The sequence below is a fragment of the Pleurodeles waltl genome, chromosome 1_2 (assembly GCF_031143425.1).
Source record: "Pleurodeles waltl isolate 20211129_DDA chromosome 1_2, aPleWal1.hap1.20221129, whole genome shotgun sequence".
In the NCBI taxonomy this organism is placed as follows: Eukaryota; Metazoa; Chordata; class Amphibia; order Caudata; family Salamandridae; genus Pleurodeles; species Pleurodeles waltl.
The window spans coordinates 1233301452-1233320783 of NC_090437.1; the positions used below are offsets into that span (position 1 = coordinate 1233301452).

Genomic DNA, 19332 nt, shown 5'->3' on the forward strand with positions numbered 1-19332 from the left:
GCATGGAGACTCTTATTGACCCCGGTTGGATCCGTTCATGTCACTGGCGCTAGGCCAGCCACCCAAAACAAAAAGAGACCCCTGTACATACATGGAGAGCAGTCTCCAGGGGAAAGAAAACATCACACACAAAAATTACTGCACCTACTCAACAATTTTTACGTAGGTATAACTTTTATAGAAAATGGCCCAGCCACACAAGTGGGGCACCGTTTTCATCGCATTGAAGGAGTTAACTCTCTGAATCAGTCAACTCAGTGCTTAATTTGTAAATAAAAACATGCCGGTGCTCAAAGACCTCCTCTTAAACATGCGGCTGCTGCAATTAAATGTGCGAGCACAGAATACTGAGGCAGCCTAATCCTGAAGCCATTTGGGCCTCTTGAATCCATTCAAAACCACTCGCTGCCCCTTCAGCTCACTTTTGCAGCTTTCTGCTTTCTCCCATTGTGACGCTTTTTCGTTTTTCATTTCCTCCATCTTTCCCATATGTGCAATAAATGCTTGGGGCAGAAGAATAAGCGCCGGCCCTCCAAAATAAGTGCCGGTGCTCAGCACCGGAAACAACATGCACAAATTAAGCACTGAGTCAACTGTGTTTAAATGTGTGGTAATCTGTAGAATGCTATATTTTATTTTTCATACGTGTAAATGAGAGTTCGGTGCTAACAAAGAGTATGACACGTGACATGCGGCCACTTGGCTGTCCTGCACAGCCCAGACTCTAATAGGAACACGACTACAGCCTTGCAGAACAGGTCACATTTTCACAAGTCAATTCACGTTACTGGTAGGTGAAAACGAATACCTTAAAAAGTTTGCATCTTAACTGTAGCATCTCGAAATGTATGTACTGTGCCGTTTCTTTCAGCAAGCCTCGTTCGGTTGGTTTGTATCAGCCACGATTTTCGTCTCAGTCTTTTTGGTGACCTGAAACCTGTATGTGGTTCATACCAGCTCTCTCTCGCAAACCTCAATAGATGGGCGTTGGGGGATCGGGTGCAGCTGGTGGCATGTCTTAACGGGACTGCCCAGCTTTTACTAGTCGGAGTGACACGATTCTTGTCTATTAGCTGTGCCAGTGGCACAGTAGGCACCTACTATGGCAGGAGAGATGAACTGTTGGCTTAACATAAGCGCCCTCTACATTATGTACCAGAATAGGCACTTCTTACACTGTTACCAACACTGCATATCTGCAGGACCTTGTTTTCGGTGCCATCTTAAGGATTTTCGGAATCCTGGGTAAGGAATATTTTAGGGCCCCTGTTGATTTCAATTTGAATTGCATTACCTATTTTCTACTAATTCAAGCCTACATGATGCCAAACAATATTGAATGTATTCTTTAACTTTTGCTCAAAAACAGCTGAAAGTTTTCACTTGGACCCCACAATTCCTAAAAATGACAAAGGACAGAGAAAGTCAGAGGTAGAGCTAAGTAGATATCTGATAGAGAAATGGACAAAGGTGTGACAGAATAGGGGAAAGATCACTTTACCAACGGCCCCTTGGAAGGGTGGGCCCTGGGGAATTGCCCTCTTTGCCTATGGTTTAATATGTCTCTGCTTGTTTTTGTAAACAAAATATTGATAATCTGAACAGTTTAGCAGTAACCATACAATCATACTGGTGACCTTTTTGCTCACAGCACTTTGTTGAATAAGCAACAATTTCATGAATGTTGTAAGATGAATTCACTGCTTGCAAATTTGCCAGTTTACTGAGAAATTCCAGCTTTTATTAAAATTCAGTCAGCTACTTGAGGGTCACATGCTCCGTTGAAAAGACCCATTTGAAACGAATGTGCTTCACACACCGATCCTGGTATTCACAATGGAGGTCATCTGCTCTTCTTGGGTGATTGGGAGTGAGGGGCGTGTTGCTGCTGGTGTGCCAATCTTGTGACTGTCATGTGGCTGTCTGATGTCATCACGATGAAGGTCATGCCAAGAAAACATCTTATGCGACCCCTTCTTGAATGCACGTTTAACATGCTGAAGTGCTAATTATGGAGACAGCGCATGGCAGAGATGGCAGTTATTGTAGAGGGGTATCCTGAGTCGATAATAAAGACACTTTTTAAAAATGTGTTATGCTTGTCAGCTTTTGGTGGAGTTTCTCCTGTCTTTTTGCTTCTGATATCCTATGCTGTATTTAGTTTTTGCTGGATTTAGGACTATGGACACTTTACCACTTCTGACCAGTGCTGAAGTGCAAGTGCTTCTTGTGTAAATTGTATTGGTGATTGGTTTATCCATGGTTGGCATATTTAATTTACTAGTCAGTTCCTAGTAGAGTGCACTATGTGTGCCCAGGGCCTGCAAATCAAATGCGACTAGTGGGCCTGCAGCACTGATTGTGCCACCCACATGAGTAGCCCTGTAAATATATCTCCCACTGCAGTGTCTCTGTGTGCAGATTTAAACTGCCATTTCGACCTGGCAAGTGAACCTACTTGCCAGGGCCAACCCTTCCCTTTTACTACATGCAAGTCACCTCTAAAATAGACCCAAGGCAGCCCCATGGGCAGGGTGCAAGTATTTATAAGGTATGACATGTACTGGTGTGCTTTACACATTCTGATAATGAAATACTTGTAAACTCATTTTTCACTATTCAAGGACTGTCTCTCCCATTGGGTAACACGAGGACTGCCTTGAAATATCTTTTAAGTGTAATTTCCCATTGGGAGCAGATAGAGATATGGGGTCTCTGAACTCAACATTTTAAAATACATCTTTTGGTGAAGTTAGGTTTTTGTATTGTGAATTTGAAAATGCCGCTTTTAGAAAGTAGGTGTTTTTCTTGCTTAACCGTTCTGTGCCTCTGCCTAACTGTTGAATACATGTCTGGGTCAGGACGACAGTTGGGCTGTTTATGCATTCACTTTAGACAGTCACACAAGGGGAGCTGGGGTGTGACCTGCATATCCTGATGGGCCTTTCTGAGCTAGAGTGGTGGGAGAAGCTGACACTTGCACATGAATAGGACTCTTGCACTACAAAGACTTCTCTTTGAAATTCGCCTACTTCAAAGACAGAAATGGGTATAGGTGCTAGGCCTCTGACACCACATAGTTAGAATCCTTCTGGACTGAGGAAGTTCTGCCAGGAAGAAGAGCTGGATGCTGTAGGAGTGACTGCCGCTCTGACTGTTGCTTTGTTGCACTGGTATGCTTCTTGCTGCTTCTGTACTGGGAGAGAAAGGACTGGATTCTGTTTTCTACATCTTACTTCCAAAGGTTCTCCAATGGCATGGAATGAGCTTGCCTCCTATTAAGAAGTCTCAGGGATATCAAAGACTTTATCTGCCAGCACCTGGGTTCTCTTGTGGAGAGTTCTGACTTGCAAGTGGTGCCAAAGCCAGTTCCTGGGCCCTTGGGAGTGAGTTCTGTTGCAACAAAGAAAAAACTAATGCATCGACTTCCGGAATGCCTTTGGAACTGGTGCCGCCCTGTGACCCTGCGCCACTGCCTGCACCGGAGCCATGGTCCCCGCTGAGTGTAACGACCCTGACCTACAATGTAGGCCAGACACCCTTTAGTACCTCTGAAGTCTTGCCACAGTGTGAGCCCAGAGTTCTGTGTCACCGACATCTATGGCACCCGTGGTTTGTGTGATCGCGACACTGCGAAGTCGAAGCCTTGCGTCCTTATCTGCTAGATTCATCAACCCCACCTTGTGGTAAGGAACAGACGTCTCGCTGCATCACCTCCTCTGCAACCGTAAGGAACCATGCCTCACCTCCCCTGCCTAGCAATAAGGAACCCATGCCTCACCTCCCTGGCGGCAGTAAGGAACCAATGTCGCACCTGCTCCAGCGATGCCTCACATCCCCGACTACGTGCAACATCTTTGTTTCCTCATCGTTTTCCAAGGTACTGTAACCCGGGTCTACACGACTCCATGGCCGGTCGCGCTTCCTCGCGGGTGGTGCTGGACTGTTGGAAGCGACTCCGTCAAGCCATTTGGATAGCCCCAGATGGAGCTATTGTGTTTCTAAGTGCTATGCTACATTTAATCTTTGAACATTTGTATCTTCACTTATGCATGTTGGATTTATGTAATTATGATCTTGTTTTACTCAGATAAATATTGGATATTTTTCTAAACAGGTGTGGAGTATGTTTGTGGTATTTGCAGTGTGTTACTGTGTGTGTGTGTGTACAAATACTTTACACATTACCTCTGAGACAAGCCTAACTGCTTGAGCTAAGCTACCAAGGGGGTGAGCAGGGGTTATCTTAGCTGTGTGACTCTCTTACCCTGACTAGAGTGAGGGTGCCTACATGGACTGGGTGCAAACCACTGCCAACTAGAGACCCCATTTCTAACAAAATGCAGTAGCCTCTCCTTGTAATTTCCACTAGCCTGCTTGTGCCACTGTCACTCTTAGCATGTCACACCATCTCAATCCTCCCTTCTTCATGTCTCTGAATAAAGAGAAGGCTGAATGTTCCTTGGGTCCCAGTGCAGTACATCATAAGGAATAGTAATTTAGCAGCTGTTTTACATCTTCCACAAGGGCACAGTTTGAACCCCAGTGTCACCTCTGAGTACGCCTTGTAGCCCCTAAGGCAAGGTGTATGGTATTTAAAAGTAGGATTTATGGAATTTTAATGTTAACACATGGCCTTACCGTGACCAGCACCAATAAGCTATATTTCATTGTGACAGGTATAGCTGTACTATGTAGTAAACTGGAGAAAAGGTCAATAATATACAATAATATATATAAAAAAACTGATTTCACCATTGAATTGGGATTTGTATAACTATTAAAACACTTGTTTAATTATTTTTCTAGCTAGTCTCATTCCCAAGATACAGTATTAACATTTAATGTTGCTTCACAGTGTTTCTAATATAGCTTTTATGTGCTAGTCACTGCTACGCTACAAGGTCTGTGTAGGGCTGACCTATTAATAATTAAAAGGGAAGTTGTGCCCACCTCAAAAGGGTTTATTTGGTCAGGTCACATTGCAGCTACAGTCAGACCACAATGGTAGGCCTGAAGCAATGTTTGCAGTGCTACTGTAGTGGATGGCACACAACAAGTGATGCAGTCCACTAGTGACATTTAACTTCCAGGCCCTTGGCACACTTAGTGCCATAATCTAGGGACTTGAAGGCAAATTAAATATGCTGATAAGGAGTATGCTGATTCAACCATGTTTAACTAGGGAGTGTCGGCTCTTTACTACTAATAGGCAGGGGCAAGGTACACAGAGTTCTAAAACCCGCAAAAATATAGGGTCCAGCAAAAGGCATAAATCTGGGGCGACCACGCAAATTTCCTACTTTGCCCAAAGCCCAGACGCCATTAAACAAAGCAAAATTGTAGAACGCTTGTTGGTTATTGTTAGAGATGCAGGACTTGTAAAGAGAACTACTTGTATTCCCTACACCAGCTGGCCCCTTTAATGAAAAGACTTGCATCCTAGATGGGACCATCACGAGGCACACGCCTTAAGCCAAAACTGTTCCTTATCTATTCACAAGGTCACATACTCAGAGTGTCTATTAATACCGCTCTCAAGGGGCAGTCTGTACAAACCTTAACTTTCCCTTCCTTTCCCTCGCCCAGCAGTGATGCTGTCGGTCATTTCTTGATCAATGAAACACACCTGTCAGCAGGGCAGCTCAAGTATTCAGCTTGGAGTTTTTAGTTCATGTCCTTTGCCACGTAGGCTGCACCCAGCGAGAGGGAGCGTGAATTCTGCAGGAAGCATGCCAACAGCAGGCCGCCATCATTGCAATGATATACTGAGCCAAAACGTACATTGCAAGAAGCAACAGTGACGTTTAGAAGCAGGGCTGGCTTTAGGGTGGTGCGGCCGCACCGGGTGCGGCTGGGCCGGCTTTAGAGCGGACGCACCGGGTGCTGGCCTGGGTTTGGGTGGGTGCTGACCTCATTTTAGAAATAACTTACGAAACTTGTGATTTAAAAGCACCTGCTGAAAAGTTCCTAGTGCGTCCAGCCTTCAGGGAACAATTAAGGCCCATATTTATACTTTTTTAGCGCCGCTTTTAGACGCAAAATCGGCGCAAACTTACAAAACACAATTGTATTTTGTAAGTTTGCGCCAATTTTCCGTCAAAAAGCGGTGCAAATGCGGCGCTAAAAAAGTATAAATATGGGCTTAAATGTCAAGATACCTCTTGTGATTAATGTTCCTGCTAGAGAGAGAGATTGGAGTTTTGTCTAGCGGCAGCTTTGACCCGATATAAAGTAGCGTAGAGGGTTAATGTGCCTGCTGAGAATAACAGATCTGTATTTTATGTGGATAGCTGAGTAGATTAATAAAGCCAGCCTGTACAATCGCTTTAAAACAAATGAATGTATGTGAGAAAGGGGCTATGGAGAGATGAGGGGCACATTTGCCGGGTGGTAGTGAGGGATTCCGAGGAGGTGGTCATGGGCTGGAGGGGGTGCCAAAAAAAGACTGTCGCACAGGGCACCACCAACGCTAAAGCTGGCCCTGTTTAGAAGTATTCAATTTCTCCTTTTTTCCCCCAAATTGTGCATGTCATTTTAAGGAAGTCTGCCAGTGAGATGGGAGCCGAATTCCAGAATTCAGAATGAAATCAAATTAATAGGATTCAAAACTGAAATCGTAGCAAAAAGATGTGAAAATACATACTTTGATGGTCACTAGTACACCCACCCCAAGCAGTGCTTAATTATTCCCTAATAGCCTCTGCTCAGGGTGTTAGCAGCTAATATAGGCCTAGATGGAAATGCCTGACAGCAATAAGCCTCTCAGCATTGGTCTCTTTAATTTCATCCAGTGTAGCAAAAACAATGTTTGTCTCTGTCATTGAGTTTACACTGCAAAACAAACAGAAGTTGGAAATTGGAATTCACTAATTTTTCTTCCTAAAGCCCAAAGATGTTTCCAGAGGGAACCTGCAAAACCTTTGTTAATTCGGTTTTCTGATACAAAAATATTTATGCTTCATTGCTTGATTTGTACAAGAATGAGTATGGGTGCAGAAAGCTCTGCTCAGAAGCCAGCTACCGGTGCGGTTATATGTTGGTTCGCCAAATGCATGTTGTCAATTCACCCGAGGCCTCTTTAATCCACTACCAGGCAGTCCCTGCCCCTTTGTCTCACTCTTACAGGTTGCTGCTTTCTTCCTTTGTGGTGGCTGTCCGTCGTTCTTATACTCCTTCTTTCTCCTTTGTGTGTTTTCCACTTCTTCTTATCTTAATCTTAATATCTGAAAATGATAAATAAGAGCCAGTCCCCAAAATGAGTGCTGGTGGGCCCCACCGACAACCACCGGCTCAAATTAAACACTGATATGCTTATCTTGCAGAGGTAGTGCCAATGGACTTGTTAACTTTTGCAGACTTTTCCTGACTTTTTTATTCTCCATGGGGAAGCCACTTGTTCTGTGGAGAAACCGCTTCCTTTACACCCTCACCAATTTTGTGGATTTATTTTTTTGTCTTGCAAAGAAATTTACTCTTATTGTTGACATGAGTAAATCTCCAAACTTTTACAAAGTTGGAAGGGGTCGGATAGGAGTTTGTGAATACTCACAAACATGAGTTTGTGATGTTTACACATTTGAGGTCATTTCTACCTTGTCAAGCCCACTCCCATCCACTTTCCTTCCTTCCTGGTAAATTTACTCTCACAAAACTCTTCATGTGAGTCAATCCATTTATGAGTGCAAAAAAAACCTCTTTGATTTGCAAATTGGGTTTACACTCGTAAATCTGGCTATTTCTACGTGTAAGTCCGACATATATGTTAATTAACTTTGAGAATCGGGCCTTCTGAGTTCTGTACATTGGCCGCGGATACATTTTGGCAGTGAACGAACATGGCAAAAGGCGTTGAACAGAATGGCTTAATGTTATATTTTATATTACAGTATTTTCATCCTTATCCCAGTTCCCAAGGATTTACAAAGAAGGAAAAATTCAGAAATTAGATCTGTTTCAGGATTGTAAGTCTTAAATCAGTCCCTGCTGTTTCCATGCTCTTGTATCTCAGGAGAAGCTCATTACAACGCATCAGGCTGCATCAGGAGTTTGAGAGCAGCAAACTTTGACTGCATCAAGTGACCCTGTTTACTTCAGTAGAACCACTTCGCTATAACCCAAATAATGGGCTGTTACTGTGTAAGCAAGGGTTGCATACAGATCCATCCGTACTCACCAGAGGCAAAAGAACTTTAATGATGTTTCCAAAAAGCCGCTCTTAAAACTGACTACCAAAAGAACATTTCTTTAAAGAGTGACATATGGAACTAAATAAGCACATTCCATGGTGTTGCTTTGTTTTCATGCAATTTAGGTCTTTTGAGTTAATTGAATTTGTAGCTGGGGCATAATGTGGATGGAGAGGGACATGCAATTTTTTTTATTTAGCTATATATTGAAACTAGCGAAATCTAAATCTCCAATGGAGAAAAGACAGGAGACTGCCAAAGATGGGGAAAATGGAACAGAGTCCACCCAAGACTGCCTTTCAGATAAAATGTATTAAACCCCACTCCCAGATCCTATAATGAGAAGTGGACTTATCCTTCCATCATGGTCGCCAACAGGTTTATGTAGCCGGCATGTTGCAAGTAGCCCATCAATCGTGTTGTAGATGAAGTGTGTAGACATACCATCCAGGTCTCAGGGGTCATGAAGATAGCAGTAAAATCAGGTAGCGAACAGGGCCACAGAAGCCATGATTGCTTTGTGTAGTTTCCATTCACTGCCCCTCAGAAGCAAATTAGATGGAGTTGAGGGGACAACTGGTCAGACCCTGTGATGTCTTCAGGGGGTAAAAGGTTGCATAATCTCACTTCTACTATTCCTGGCTTTTTAGAGAATCAACAACGATGCTCAAGTTGGATGACATATTTGAATTGTGGTCCTTGACGCGCAGATACAGTTGTGGCAGCGGAGGTAGATAAAAATGTCCTTAAATGTGATTGAAAGAGATGGTCTTTGCAGAAGTAATTCATCATCTATCCACTTATTCCTATTGCCTAAAATATATGCTACATGAATGAACAGCAGTAATATGGATTTAACTCTTTCTTTTATCTTTGTGACCTCAGCCTCACTCATCGTGTGTGCCATACCTGCTTTAAAAGGCAAGAGAAACTCCATCGCTGCGGGCAGTGCAAGTTTGCTCACTACTGTGACAGAACCTGCCAGAAGGATGCCTGGACGGTACACAAAAGCGAGTGTGCTGCCATCAAGAAGTTAGGAAACGTGCCTTCTGAGAATATAAGGTGAGAGCTGGTTCAGTACACATTCCCATAGAGTGCTTCACATTTGTGAAAAACGATGGATTGAGAAGTGGCGCACCACGGGCGCCGAGTGATTGCGAGTGGCTGAGATTAATTCCAGCATTCCATCCATCTCCTTGTTGTTTTTGCATTTGTTTGTGCACTGTGATACAATAAATACATAAAAACAAAATATGATTTCAATGGACTTTAAATGCACCTCTATGTGCTACTGCCTGTGACTAGATTTATGCATATGTGGGAAAATAGGTGGTTGCAGTTCTATTCCTTAGCAGTGCCTAACCTCAAGGACATTAATTGTAGATGGAAGGCTGGAGCACCCCTTTTAAAATAAAGATGACCCCCCAGTGTTACATATAGAAATACATCTGTATTACCACTGTCAATAAAGAGATATGAAAATCAATTTGTTTACAGCTTGCGTGATGTCATCAGGGACATTAATGGCGTTATTTACAGTCACCAGTAATGACACTGGTTATGTTATTTTTTATGTCTTCTGAGATTGTATATAGTAAGGGCTGCTGTAGTTAGATTTACATATTTTTATAGACATTATTTCTAGAGGAAGCCTGAAGTGCCACTTTCAAGATCTAGATGCCTGTGCAAAGCATACAGTGGCAATGCCAAGAGGTCTGGCTTATGAAAAAAGGGATTAGGCACTCAATAAGACATCATAAATCTCCCCTGTCAATTGTCTTTGCACTCTTGTATACATGAATCCATACAGTGACTCAGTCTTCCATTCACCATCTGACACAATCGCAATAAAACTTAAACTCAACAACATATGCAATATAAATTAAAAGAATACAAGTCGAAAAATAAAATATGCTGTTGTCTAAACATGTGGGCTTATGTTTCCAGTAACGAAATGAAACATAGCATAGAGAGCGTTTCGGAGGTACTGTAAATAGTCTATTGTTTTTTAAATTTCCAGCAAAAACTGCCACATTTAAAACAAAAGTGTTGGCCAACTTAGAATGGTAAAAAATGAACCAGTATGGATTTTATAATTGCCTTCTGAATTAAACAAAGCAACCATGTTGAATGCAGCGCACTGTAAATGAAATGAGCGTCAAGCAAGCGACTTCTTAGCACTGTCTGAAGAGCTATAGTTCCTCTTAAGAAACATTGAAGCAAAAAGAGGAGACGCTGAGAAATGAAAAGGGAACTATAGAAGGAGAAAACTTAAAACTTCAATACTGACTAACCAGCCCTGACAATAAAGTTCATGCCTTTTGAGATTGAAAAGGTGGATGTACCCATTATCAGAAAATGCCCACAGTTTTTTCAGGTGGGTCTCCAAAACCCTTGCCTGGTATGGCAATCTGTTAGATTCCATGCAACAGAATATCTGCCTACAGGCTTCAGCACAGTATAATAACCATGCATCCTTAAAAGCCTATTGTCTTTGACATATTTTCAAACCTTCTATCACCACGGTTTGCCACAAGGTATAACCAACACCATAGCCCTTGCCTACTGATGTAATCTGTGAGATCCCATGTAACAAAATGCATATCTGTAGGATTTAATATAGAATGCAAAACTATGCGCACTTAAATGCTTTTTGGCGTTAACATATGCTTTTTACAATAAATAAATGAGGCCTTCTGCATCATTCATAACATGTCTAAATATGCAGATCAAGGCCATAGCCATGATCACTGGCCTTCCACCATAATCAGCTCTGTCTTGCTGTATTGAGTAAAGCTTTCAAACAAGCCAAAAATTGCAATACAAGCAGTCCTTTTAGTGGAAGCACATAAATGTTGCCTAACTAAATCCTGTACTCCGGGTAATCAATATGTGGATGGAGCCTAAGTTCCTCTCTCAGTAGTACCCTGAAAGCTCTTTTTTATCACATCAGGCAAGGAGACAGCTACTTCGTCAAGCCAGACCTACAAATCTATGTAAATAAATTAGTGCAGCCCTGGACATCCCATATTACTCTCAAACACAAAGCTACACACTGAATGTGATGTCCCCTGCATGTGGAGTAGGACCACATGCAGATTAATGGAATCTGAAATGTGAGTCAGTTGCTGATGTATCATTGAGTGCCAGATGACCCCACCTGGTGATGGATAAGGCGCTCAAGTAATAAACCTCTGTTCTATCTTACCTGCATGTGATGATCATTTATTGGGTTTTACACTGGTGACGAGGGGCGTAGGAACACCTCAACATGGAGAGAGAAGAGTACTGGAGGAGATGGTGAAGTTCATGGAAGAGAATTCCACAGATTAACATCTTGCAAGAAATTGACAGTGTTTGGGGGGTGAGAGTGAGGGACAAGAGGTCATGGAGAATATACCGGATCTGAGTGCAGAAGAACAAAGACATTTAAATGAGTATGAGATTTGTTTAATGAAAATGGACAGACATTACCTTACCAGAGTGAGCACAATAATGGAGAGGTATTATTTTGGGTGATGTAAACAACGGAAAGTTGAGACAAGTGAAGACTATATAATGAGTTTAATAAAACGTGTTGCTGTGTGCAAATTTGATGCAATGTTATAGGAAAGAATTTGTGACCAGTTTGTCCTAAAATGCGACAGTGATAAAATCAGGGAGGAATTGTGGTTGAAGGATGAGCCACCCTTGGAAGAAGTGATTATGGTGGCTAAAAGAGTGGAGCATATGTTAAAGTGTGTTTCAGAATTAATCTCAACTAAAGAGCAAAGTGTGTTCAGAGAAAGGGGGAGATGATTTGGTGTGTGAAGTGAAAAAGAAGGAAGTAGTTAAAGAAAAAGAAAAGGAAGTCAAAGAAAAAGAAAAAGAGACATGCACGAAATTCATGGGAGATTGTTTTAGGTGTGGTAATTGTGGTCACAGAGTAAATGCGAGTTCTTGTCCAGCTTTGAATGTTTATTGCAATGGCTGTCGGAAGAACGGGTATTTCGACAAGTGTTATCGAAATAGGGGCAAGAAAAATACCAAGAAAGAGGTTAAAGAAGTTTCACAGAAAATAGTGTTTCAATTAAACAAGCCTACAGAAAAGGATGAATATTCCAGTGGGAATTTTGTGATAGATGGAGTGAAAGTATTAATGACGTTCTACTCCTGGTCACATTTGGCAATTATTTCTAAACAGTGTTTTGAATGATTTCTTGAGAAAAATAATAAATTACACTCAATGGATGTGAACCCACGAGGGTATGGAGGACAACCAATCAAATGCTAGGTTATTTTGAAGGCTGTTCGGAGTTAGGAGAAAGATTTGTAGTAGGCAAGATATAGATGTCCAATCAAGAGGACAATTTAATTTGAGTTGGCCACACCAAAGGCTGTTAGGGGTTGTGCTCAGTCCCAATACTGAGCCACAGGTTCAAGATCAAGAGATTCACATGTCTGGTATGGATTTTGCTTCCAAGTTTCCTGAGGTCTTTACAGAATCTTTGGGGTGCTTGAAGAACTACAATCATTGCATTAAGTTAAAGTATGGTGCAAAGTCTGTCACTGCAAGGGTAAGGAGGATTCCCTTGGCATTACAAGATCAAGTCACTGCTGAACTTAGAAGGTCAGAAGCTACAGGTGTCATAGAAGAGGCAGAGGCCACACCGTGGTTGGCCCCCATTGTATTGGCCGAAAAAAGTAAAGGAGATATCAGTTTATATGTGGACCTCAGGGCACTATACAGAGAGTTGGTGGTTGACAAGTATCTTTTTCCCACTATTGAGGAAATCATTTTGATGTAAGTTTTTACCACTGGATTTAGCATACCATCAGGTGGAATTAGATGGTAGATCACAAGATCTTACAGCATTCATAACTCCCATTGGTGCTTTTAAATTCAGAAGAATGCAGTTTGGTCTTGTGTCAGCTGCATCAGTGTTTCGGCGCATAATGTGTAAAGTTTCAAAAGATTTAGCTGGGGTCAAGTGCTACCAAGAAGATGATCTGATATTTGGTAACAGTATGGAGGAACACAATGCCTGTTTTTGTAAAGCTTTGGAGAAGTTAAAGGAGGCAAGTCTCAAACAAATGCCAGTTTGTCATGGTTGAGTTAGGGAACCTAGAACATTTGATTTCAGGTGAAAGTGTGAAACCCAGAAAATAATTGGTTGACACTGTAAGTAATTTGAAAACACCACAGTCCTAAGGAGCAGTTAAGTAATTTTTAGGGGTGGTGGAATACTATGGGAGATACATAATTAACTTAGCAGGGAAACAGTGAATTTGAGAATGCTGTTAAAGAAAGGCACAGAATTTCTGTGGGGTGATCTATGTGATTTGGAGTTTACTGAAATAAAAGAGGAGTTGAAAGAGGCACAGTATTTACAGGTGTTTATCCCAGATGAAGAGACCTTCATACTTACAGATTCCAGTTCTAAAAGTTTGGGTGCTGTGTTGACCCAAAGAATCAACAGACATAAAGACTAATAGAGTGTTCTTCAAAAACGTTGAATGCCTAACAAAAAACCTATTCTGTGATAGAAAGGGAGATTGCCATCTTTTGGGCTGCCGGGAAGTTCAGGAATTTTATTTGGTGAATGACGTTTGTGGTATTATGAAGAGGTTAGATTGCATTTCAGCAAGGATCAGACGACGGATCGTTGCATTGCAAGAATTCAACTTTGATGTGGATTATCTCTCAGGTATACAACATGTTAATGAAGATTGTCTATCAAGACTGGTAGATGAGCAGCAAATAAAACATGGACATGATGAAGTACGAGATTTTGAGTAAAGATGTGTGTGAACTAACACAAGATGTATGTGAAATCACACTTAGTGCCATAACAGAGCTGGAATGGAAATGTGAACTACAAAATGATGAAACTTTAATGGAAGTGATAAATGCTATTAGTCATGGAAGGTTTGGAAATCTTGAAAGAGTGTGGAAGTTGGTTAAAGATGAGCTGGCCCCAGATCGTGATTTATTGCTGAGGGGAACAAGATTGATTCCACCATCAAAATTAAGACAAATGATTAAAACAAGCTCACATTGGCCATTTGGGTATAGTAAAAACTAAAGGGAATCTGAGAGCTATTTGTTTTGCGGCCAGGGATGGATGTGGAGGTTGAGCAGGCAGTTATCGAGTAGGGAGTGTGTGGAATGTGCCTGTAGCTATAAAGTCTTGAGAACTCATCAAATGCCCATGGCTTGCAGGAATTTACAGAGTCAACCATAGAAAGAGGTACAATTGATAACGTGGGTCTGTTGCAAGGTGAACATCTCACACCATTCCTAATAGTAAAGATGAATCTCTACTCAAGGTGGGTTGAAGGTATTAAGGTTAGGGATATTTCATCTGTTAGGATCAGTAAGTTCATGGGGAGTGTTTTTAAGAAAAAGAGCTCTCCAAAAAGTATTTTGTCAGACAGTGGTGCTCAATTTTGCTCTAAGGAAATGGATAATTACCTAAAGGCATGTGGCATCATGCACCAAAAATGTGCCCTTCATCATCCCGAAACGAATGGCGCTGTTGAGCGGTTTAATAAATACATCATGGTCAAAGTTCACTAAGGCACAAAAAGTAGTCAAGTTATTCCGTAATGCTATAAAACAGCTGATGGTAGGATTTGGAATAAAATCAGGGTTATGCTAGTAAAGATGGATATAAAAAAAGTGAACATGGATATTGAAAAAAGAAGTTGCGGAGATGAAGGAAGTTCAAGTGATGTGCATATCAGAAACAAAGGAGAAGATGTCACTATAAGTCCAGGTGGGTGGTTTGGTGGTGATTGTAGAAAAGTAAGAATGAGTTATTGTAGGAAAATGTCACCACGCTATCTGAAAGATTTTCTCACTGTGTAATTCCTATGTTATTCATGTTTATAGGTTTATACTTTTATCAACCATGGTTTGGTTGTTCACAATTCTATATTTATTATTTATATAAAATAGGGAAGGGAGAATTGTGATGTCCACTGCATGTGGTTCTAAGATTAGAACCACATGCAAATTAATGGAATGTGGAATGTGGGTTATGAAAGTTCCAGAGACAGTTGCTGATGTTTCATCAAGTGGCAGTTGACTCCAGCTGGCGATGGGTGAGGTGTTCAAGTAATAAACCTCTGTTCTATCTTACCTGCGTGTGAAGATCTTTTATTGGATTTTACACTGAAGTCATTAGTTACTGATGGAAGAGAAGGGTTCTGGGACTTCAATACATTCCTCATGGCTGCCTTCCTCACATATGTGCTGCTGCCAGAGGAAATCACTGTAAATTATCTAGTTATCTAAGACACTAACAGCACTACAATGCTATGTGTGTACCCCTGACCGTTCAAGCCCCGGTAGCTATCCTGCGGCTGGCTCAGGCATCAGGAAAAACAAACAGAATAATCACAACTTTGTGGAATGGAAGCACTTTTTTGTGTGGAAGCACACAACTTCTGCCCAATAAAAACATGTACTCTTGGGTATTAACATATTAGCAGAGTCCAAGTCCCTCTCTGGAGGACTCCTGAAAGCTATGTTTATGTTCATCACATTACGTCTGGCGACAGCTGTACTATCAAGCCAGACCTAAAAAGGCTGTTTCTTAACTCCGCAAAAGAGTAATCAGTTATGGCTTCATTGATGTCATCTATGTTATCAGGGGGTATAAGGTCATGAACCGTGAATTTGCCTAAGTTATGGTTCGTAGCAAATCATAACAAATACCTTTCAATAGTTTTAGGATTTTGAATAGTAAAGTGACAATGTCTTCAACTGAGACTTTGTAGCGAAACATGTGTTTGCTTTTTTAGAGCACATGTTCTTTTGTGATGTGAGTAAATAATTGTAGCTACCCTTTAGGAAAGTAATTTTATTTGTAATTGTTATATTATCCTTGCAGCATGACCTGAAGTATTCACAGTACGTAGAGTGTTGACGTGTGCCATCTCATATTCTCAATCCTTCAAATCGTGGCCTTCAGCTGAGGGGGCTCTGAGCCTAGTGTGTTTCCAAAGGCTCCCTGATTTCAGTGAGCATTGCTAGTGTGAGTTCTGGGCACAAGGCAAGGTCTTTAGTCTTGTTCTTCAATTAGTCAATGGTACTGAGATAGTACAGGAGAAGGCTGCTGCTCATTCAGCTCTGGGCACAGTGCAAGACCTTTAGCCTAGCTATGCACAAGTCTTCCTTGTCCTAGAAACAACTGGGCATGGCCTTTGGCAGTACACAGAGAGTTCTGGACATAGATTGTGCCCTGCATCTGGTCCCTTGTTGTCTGAGCCAACCCACAGACTATGGGTAGTTCCCTGCGCGCTTTGGGAACAGAATAGGGGCATAGGCCACGCCCTCACCCTGTCACACTGATAACAGAGGGTGCAGAGCATGGACTTCACCCTTACTTAAATAATCTCTGGGCATAGAGACTGACATTTGACAACTCAGTCTGCTAGGCTCCCTGCCCTTATTGGCCGGAGGACATTGTATTTAACTATAGCATATAGTTCTGGCCTCCTGCTATGGCCTTTGGCTATAACTTTGCCTGGATACTGTCTCCTATTTTTCAATTGTGCCCTGTGGGACCAATGTCCTGTTTCCTCTTGCTTCACAGACTATAGAACACATAGCAGAGGTGTTCCTGTGGAATCCGTTTTAGGCTGCTGCCTCCAGATGGAAATATAATAGTAGCCTGTGGTTTAGAAGCCTGACCCTTCTGAATCTACAAGAACATTTAGTAATGGCCTGTGAAACATTGAGTATTGTTCGACAGGCCATTACTGTCATTTTAGATTTAGTCACAAGTATATAGTACCATATGCCATTACTAGATGCGTCTGTAGACCTCCTCAACATCTGGTAACTACCTGTGGCACCATTTGTTTTACGTTACGGGGAGGGCAGGGCCCACAGACTATTTTTTCTTTTCTAATTCATTTTCACCCCTTCAGTGCTATTTTCTTTTCCTATGGGGGCTGGCCTGTCCAACCCGGATGGCGTATTTTACTTTGTTAGGAGAAGGCCATGCGCTTGCATACTTGGCTGGACTATGGACCACACATCGTTTTTTGTAGTTTTCCAAACTCACTCAGCTGGGGAGGGTTGTGCTCCAGCACGGTTTTCTTTATTTTTGTAGCAGTGAATGCTCTTTCACATTTTCTCCTTGTCTGTTTTGAGATGGCAAACCCTTGCAAATCGGTTTGCTCTCATGACATCTGACAGAGGTCTCTTCCAGTCACTGTTTGCAGATTCACCGGGCAGGTATCACAGTGATACATGGTGGGCTTATCACTTATCTGATATTCAGAATTCTGCCCTCACTCCTTTGCTGGATCTGAAAGAATAGGAGGCAAGCAGAGAGAGACATAGAGTTTTCTTTTTGGCTCATGGTCAAACTCATGCAGAAGGCAAAGTACAGTGTGGGCTGTCATAGAGGGTGTTACTTGCTAGTCCCCAGAACAAGATGGGCAGCATTTCATAAGTCATAGATCACAAATCTGGGGTTACGCTGACACAACCTAACCACCACATGCTGTGGTGTTTTTTTCTTTTTTAACTCAGCATGTGCTGTCAACTGCGATAAACATCCTTTTGTTTAGTTTTCTAAGATAATTGTAAGGCTGGACTTCAATTTCAAATATAATCTGGAAATCACATTGTCAGATATCTAGAAGTTATTAATTAGACCATATTTAAAAAAAACTACTGGAAAGCTTTACACCTCATTACTACAAGCAATAGAAAAGCAAAAGTTATCGGCATGAAACCTATAGGTTTTGCCAATCCTTGTTTGTTTAGATAGCTGATACACATCCACGGGATCTAACATGAAATGGGCTATATTAAAATATTATAAATGCATTCAAAGCTGGCCCCATGGATGCACATGCTTCAAGGTGGCCATATTATAATGCATTTGTAATGTTTTAACAAACTCATTTACAAATAGCAGCCAGGAAGGTGTGTTGCTGTCTATGAATGTATTTGTAATATTTTCACAAAACCATTCAAAGATGGCTGCAGCTGATGCTTGCTTATCTGTGGCGACCATCTTTGACTGGGTTTGTTAAAATATTTCAAATCCATTTCTCAGTGTCAGCCATGCATGCATAGGTGGCCATCTTGGAATGAGTGAAAAACATTTTAAGTTGGACACCTACTGGTATCGTTGCATGGGCCATAAAGTTAATCCGTAATAAAAATAAAAAATGAAGTGGCAGAGTGGCTGTGGAAAGGGGGAACCAAGTGGAGAGGGGCAGGGGAGCGATAGAGGAACAGGAGGATTGTAAAAAAAAAAATGAATGGGATAGGGATGGGCCAGAGAAGCAACTGATGAGATGAGAGGCAACAAGGAGAGCAAGGGAAGTAGCACACAGGAGCAAGGCAACACATGCACGTCCATGGAATGCTTTAAGTTAAAGAAAAACTTATTCCCTGAATGCAAGCATCAGCAGCAATTGTATTATGATAAGATTACAAAAAAGTAACTACCACGCCAGTGCTCATTGATGGTAAAGCTTGCCAGTGACGGCCATATTGTAAGGAGGCTGAACATACAAGCAATAGCATTTGCAGAAAACTGTGCATGACTTTAAAAAGGAAGATAGTACTGTAGCTTATGAAGAGACCCATATAGTCATTTATTCGTGGGTTAGTCCTAAATATTTAAAGTATTTTGGTGCCTATGACTATTTCCAGTGAATGATCCATAGCAAAGGAACTTGCAGTAAAGCTATTTGTAGAAACAATGAAAAACCTTTTCTCTTGTCTGCAAATCTCTTAGGCACGCCACATACTGAATACTTTAGAGTCAGTGGACAATGGCCAAGCGTAGCATTCTTCTCCAGCTCGCAAACCTCCACGCAAGACAAACCCAGTGTCAATGCGTAATGCTCCAGGCATCCTGGTATCCAGATTAACTATGAGGGATATTTTGAGACTGAAGTAGGATGTCAGTCCTCCGTACTATAGCTTTTGTCAGATGTAATTTAATTTGCAAAACTGAACAAGTATCCTAGTGGCTTCAACATAAGATTGATAGATGCTCGCACTGGAAGTGACAATTATAATTCAAAATTTCTTCTCCCTTTTTAAAATAATCCGCTACAATACTCAGCAACTAGTATGGAAAATGTTAGGATGTCTTTTTGATAGTTAACACATTTTTTACCTGTT

General features: G+C 41.6%; 1 protein-coding gene across 2 annotated transcripts in view; it reads left to right on the forward strand.

Moving 5' to 3' along the window:
* SMYD1 (SET and MYND domain containing 1) overlaps window positions 1-19332 on the forward strand; it is an 86243-nt gene that overhangs the window by 14215 nt on the left and 52696 nt on the right. For both annotated transcript variants that reach the window (XM_069204479.1, XM_069204487.1), the window contains exon 2: window positions 9075-9251. In XM_069204479.1, the coding sequence (XP_069060580.1) occupies window positions 9075-9251 (177 nt within the window). The remainder of the gene's footprint in view (window positions 1-9074; window positions 9252-19332) is intronic.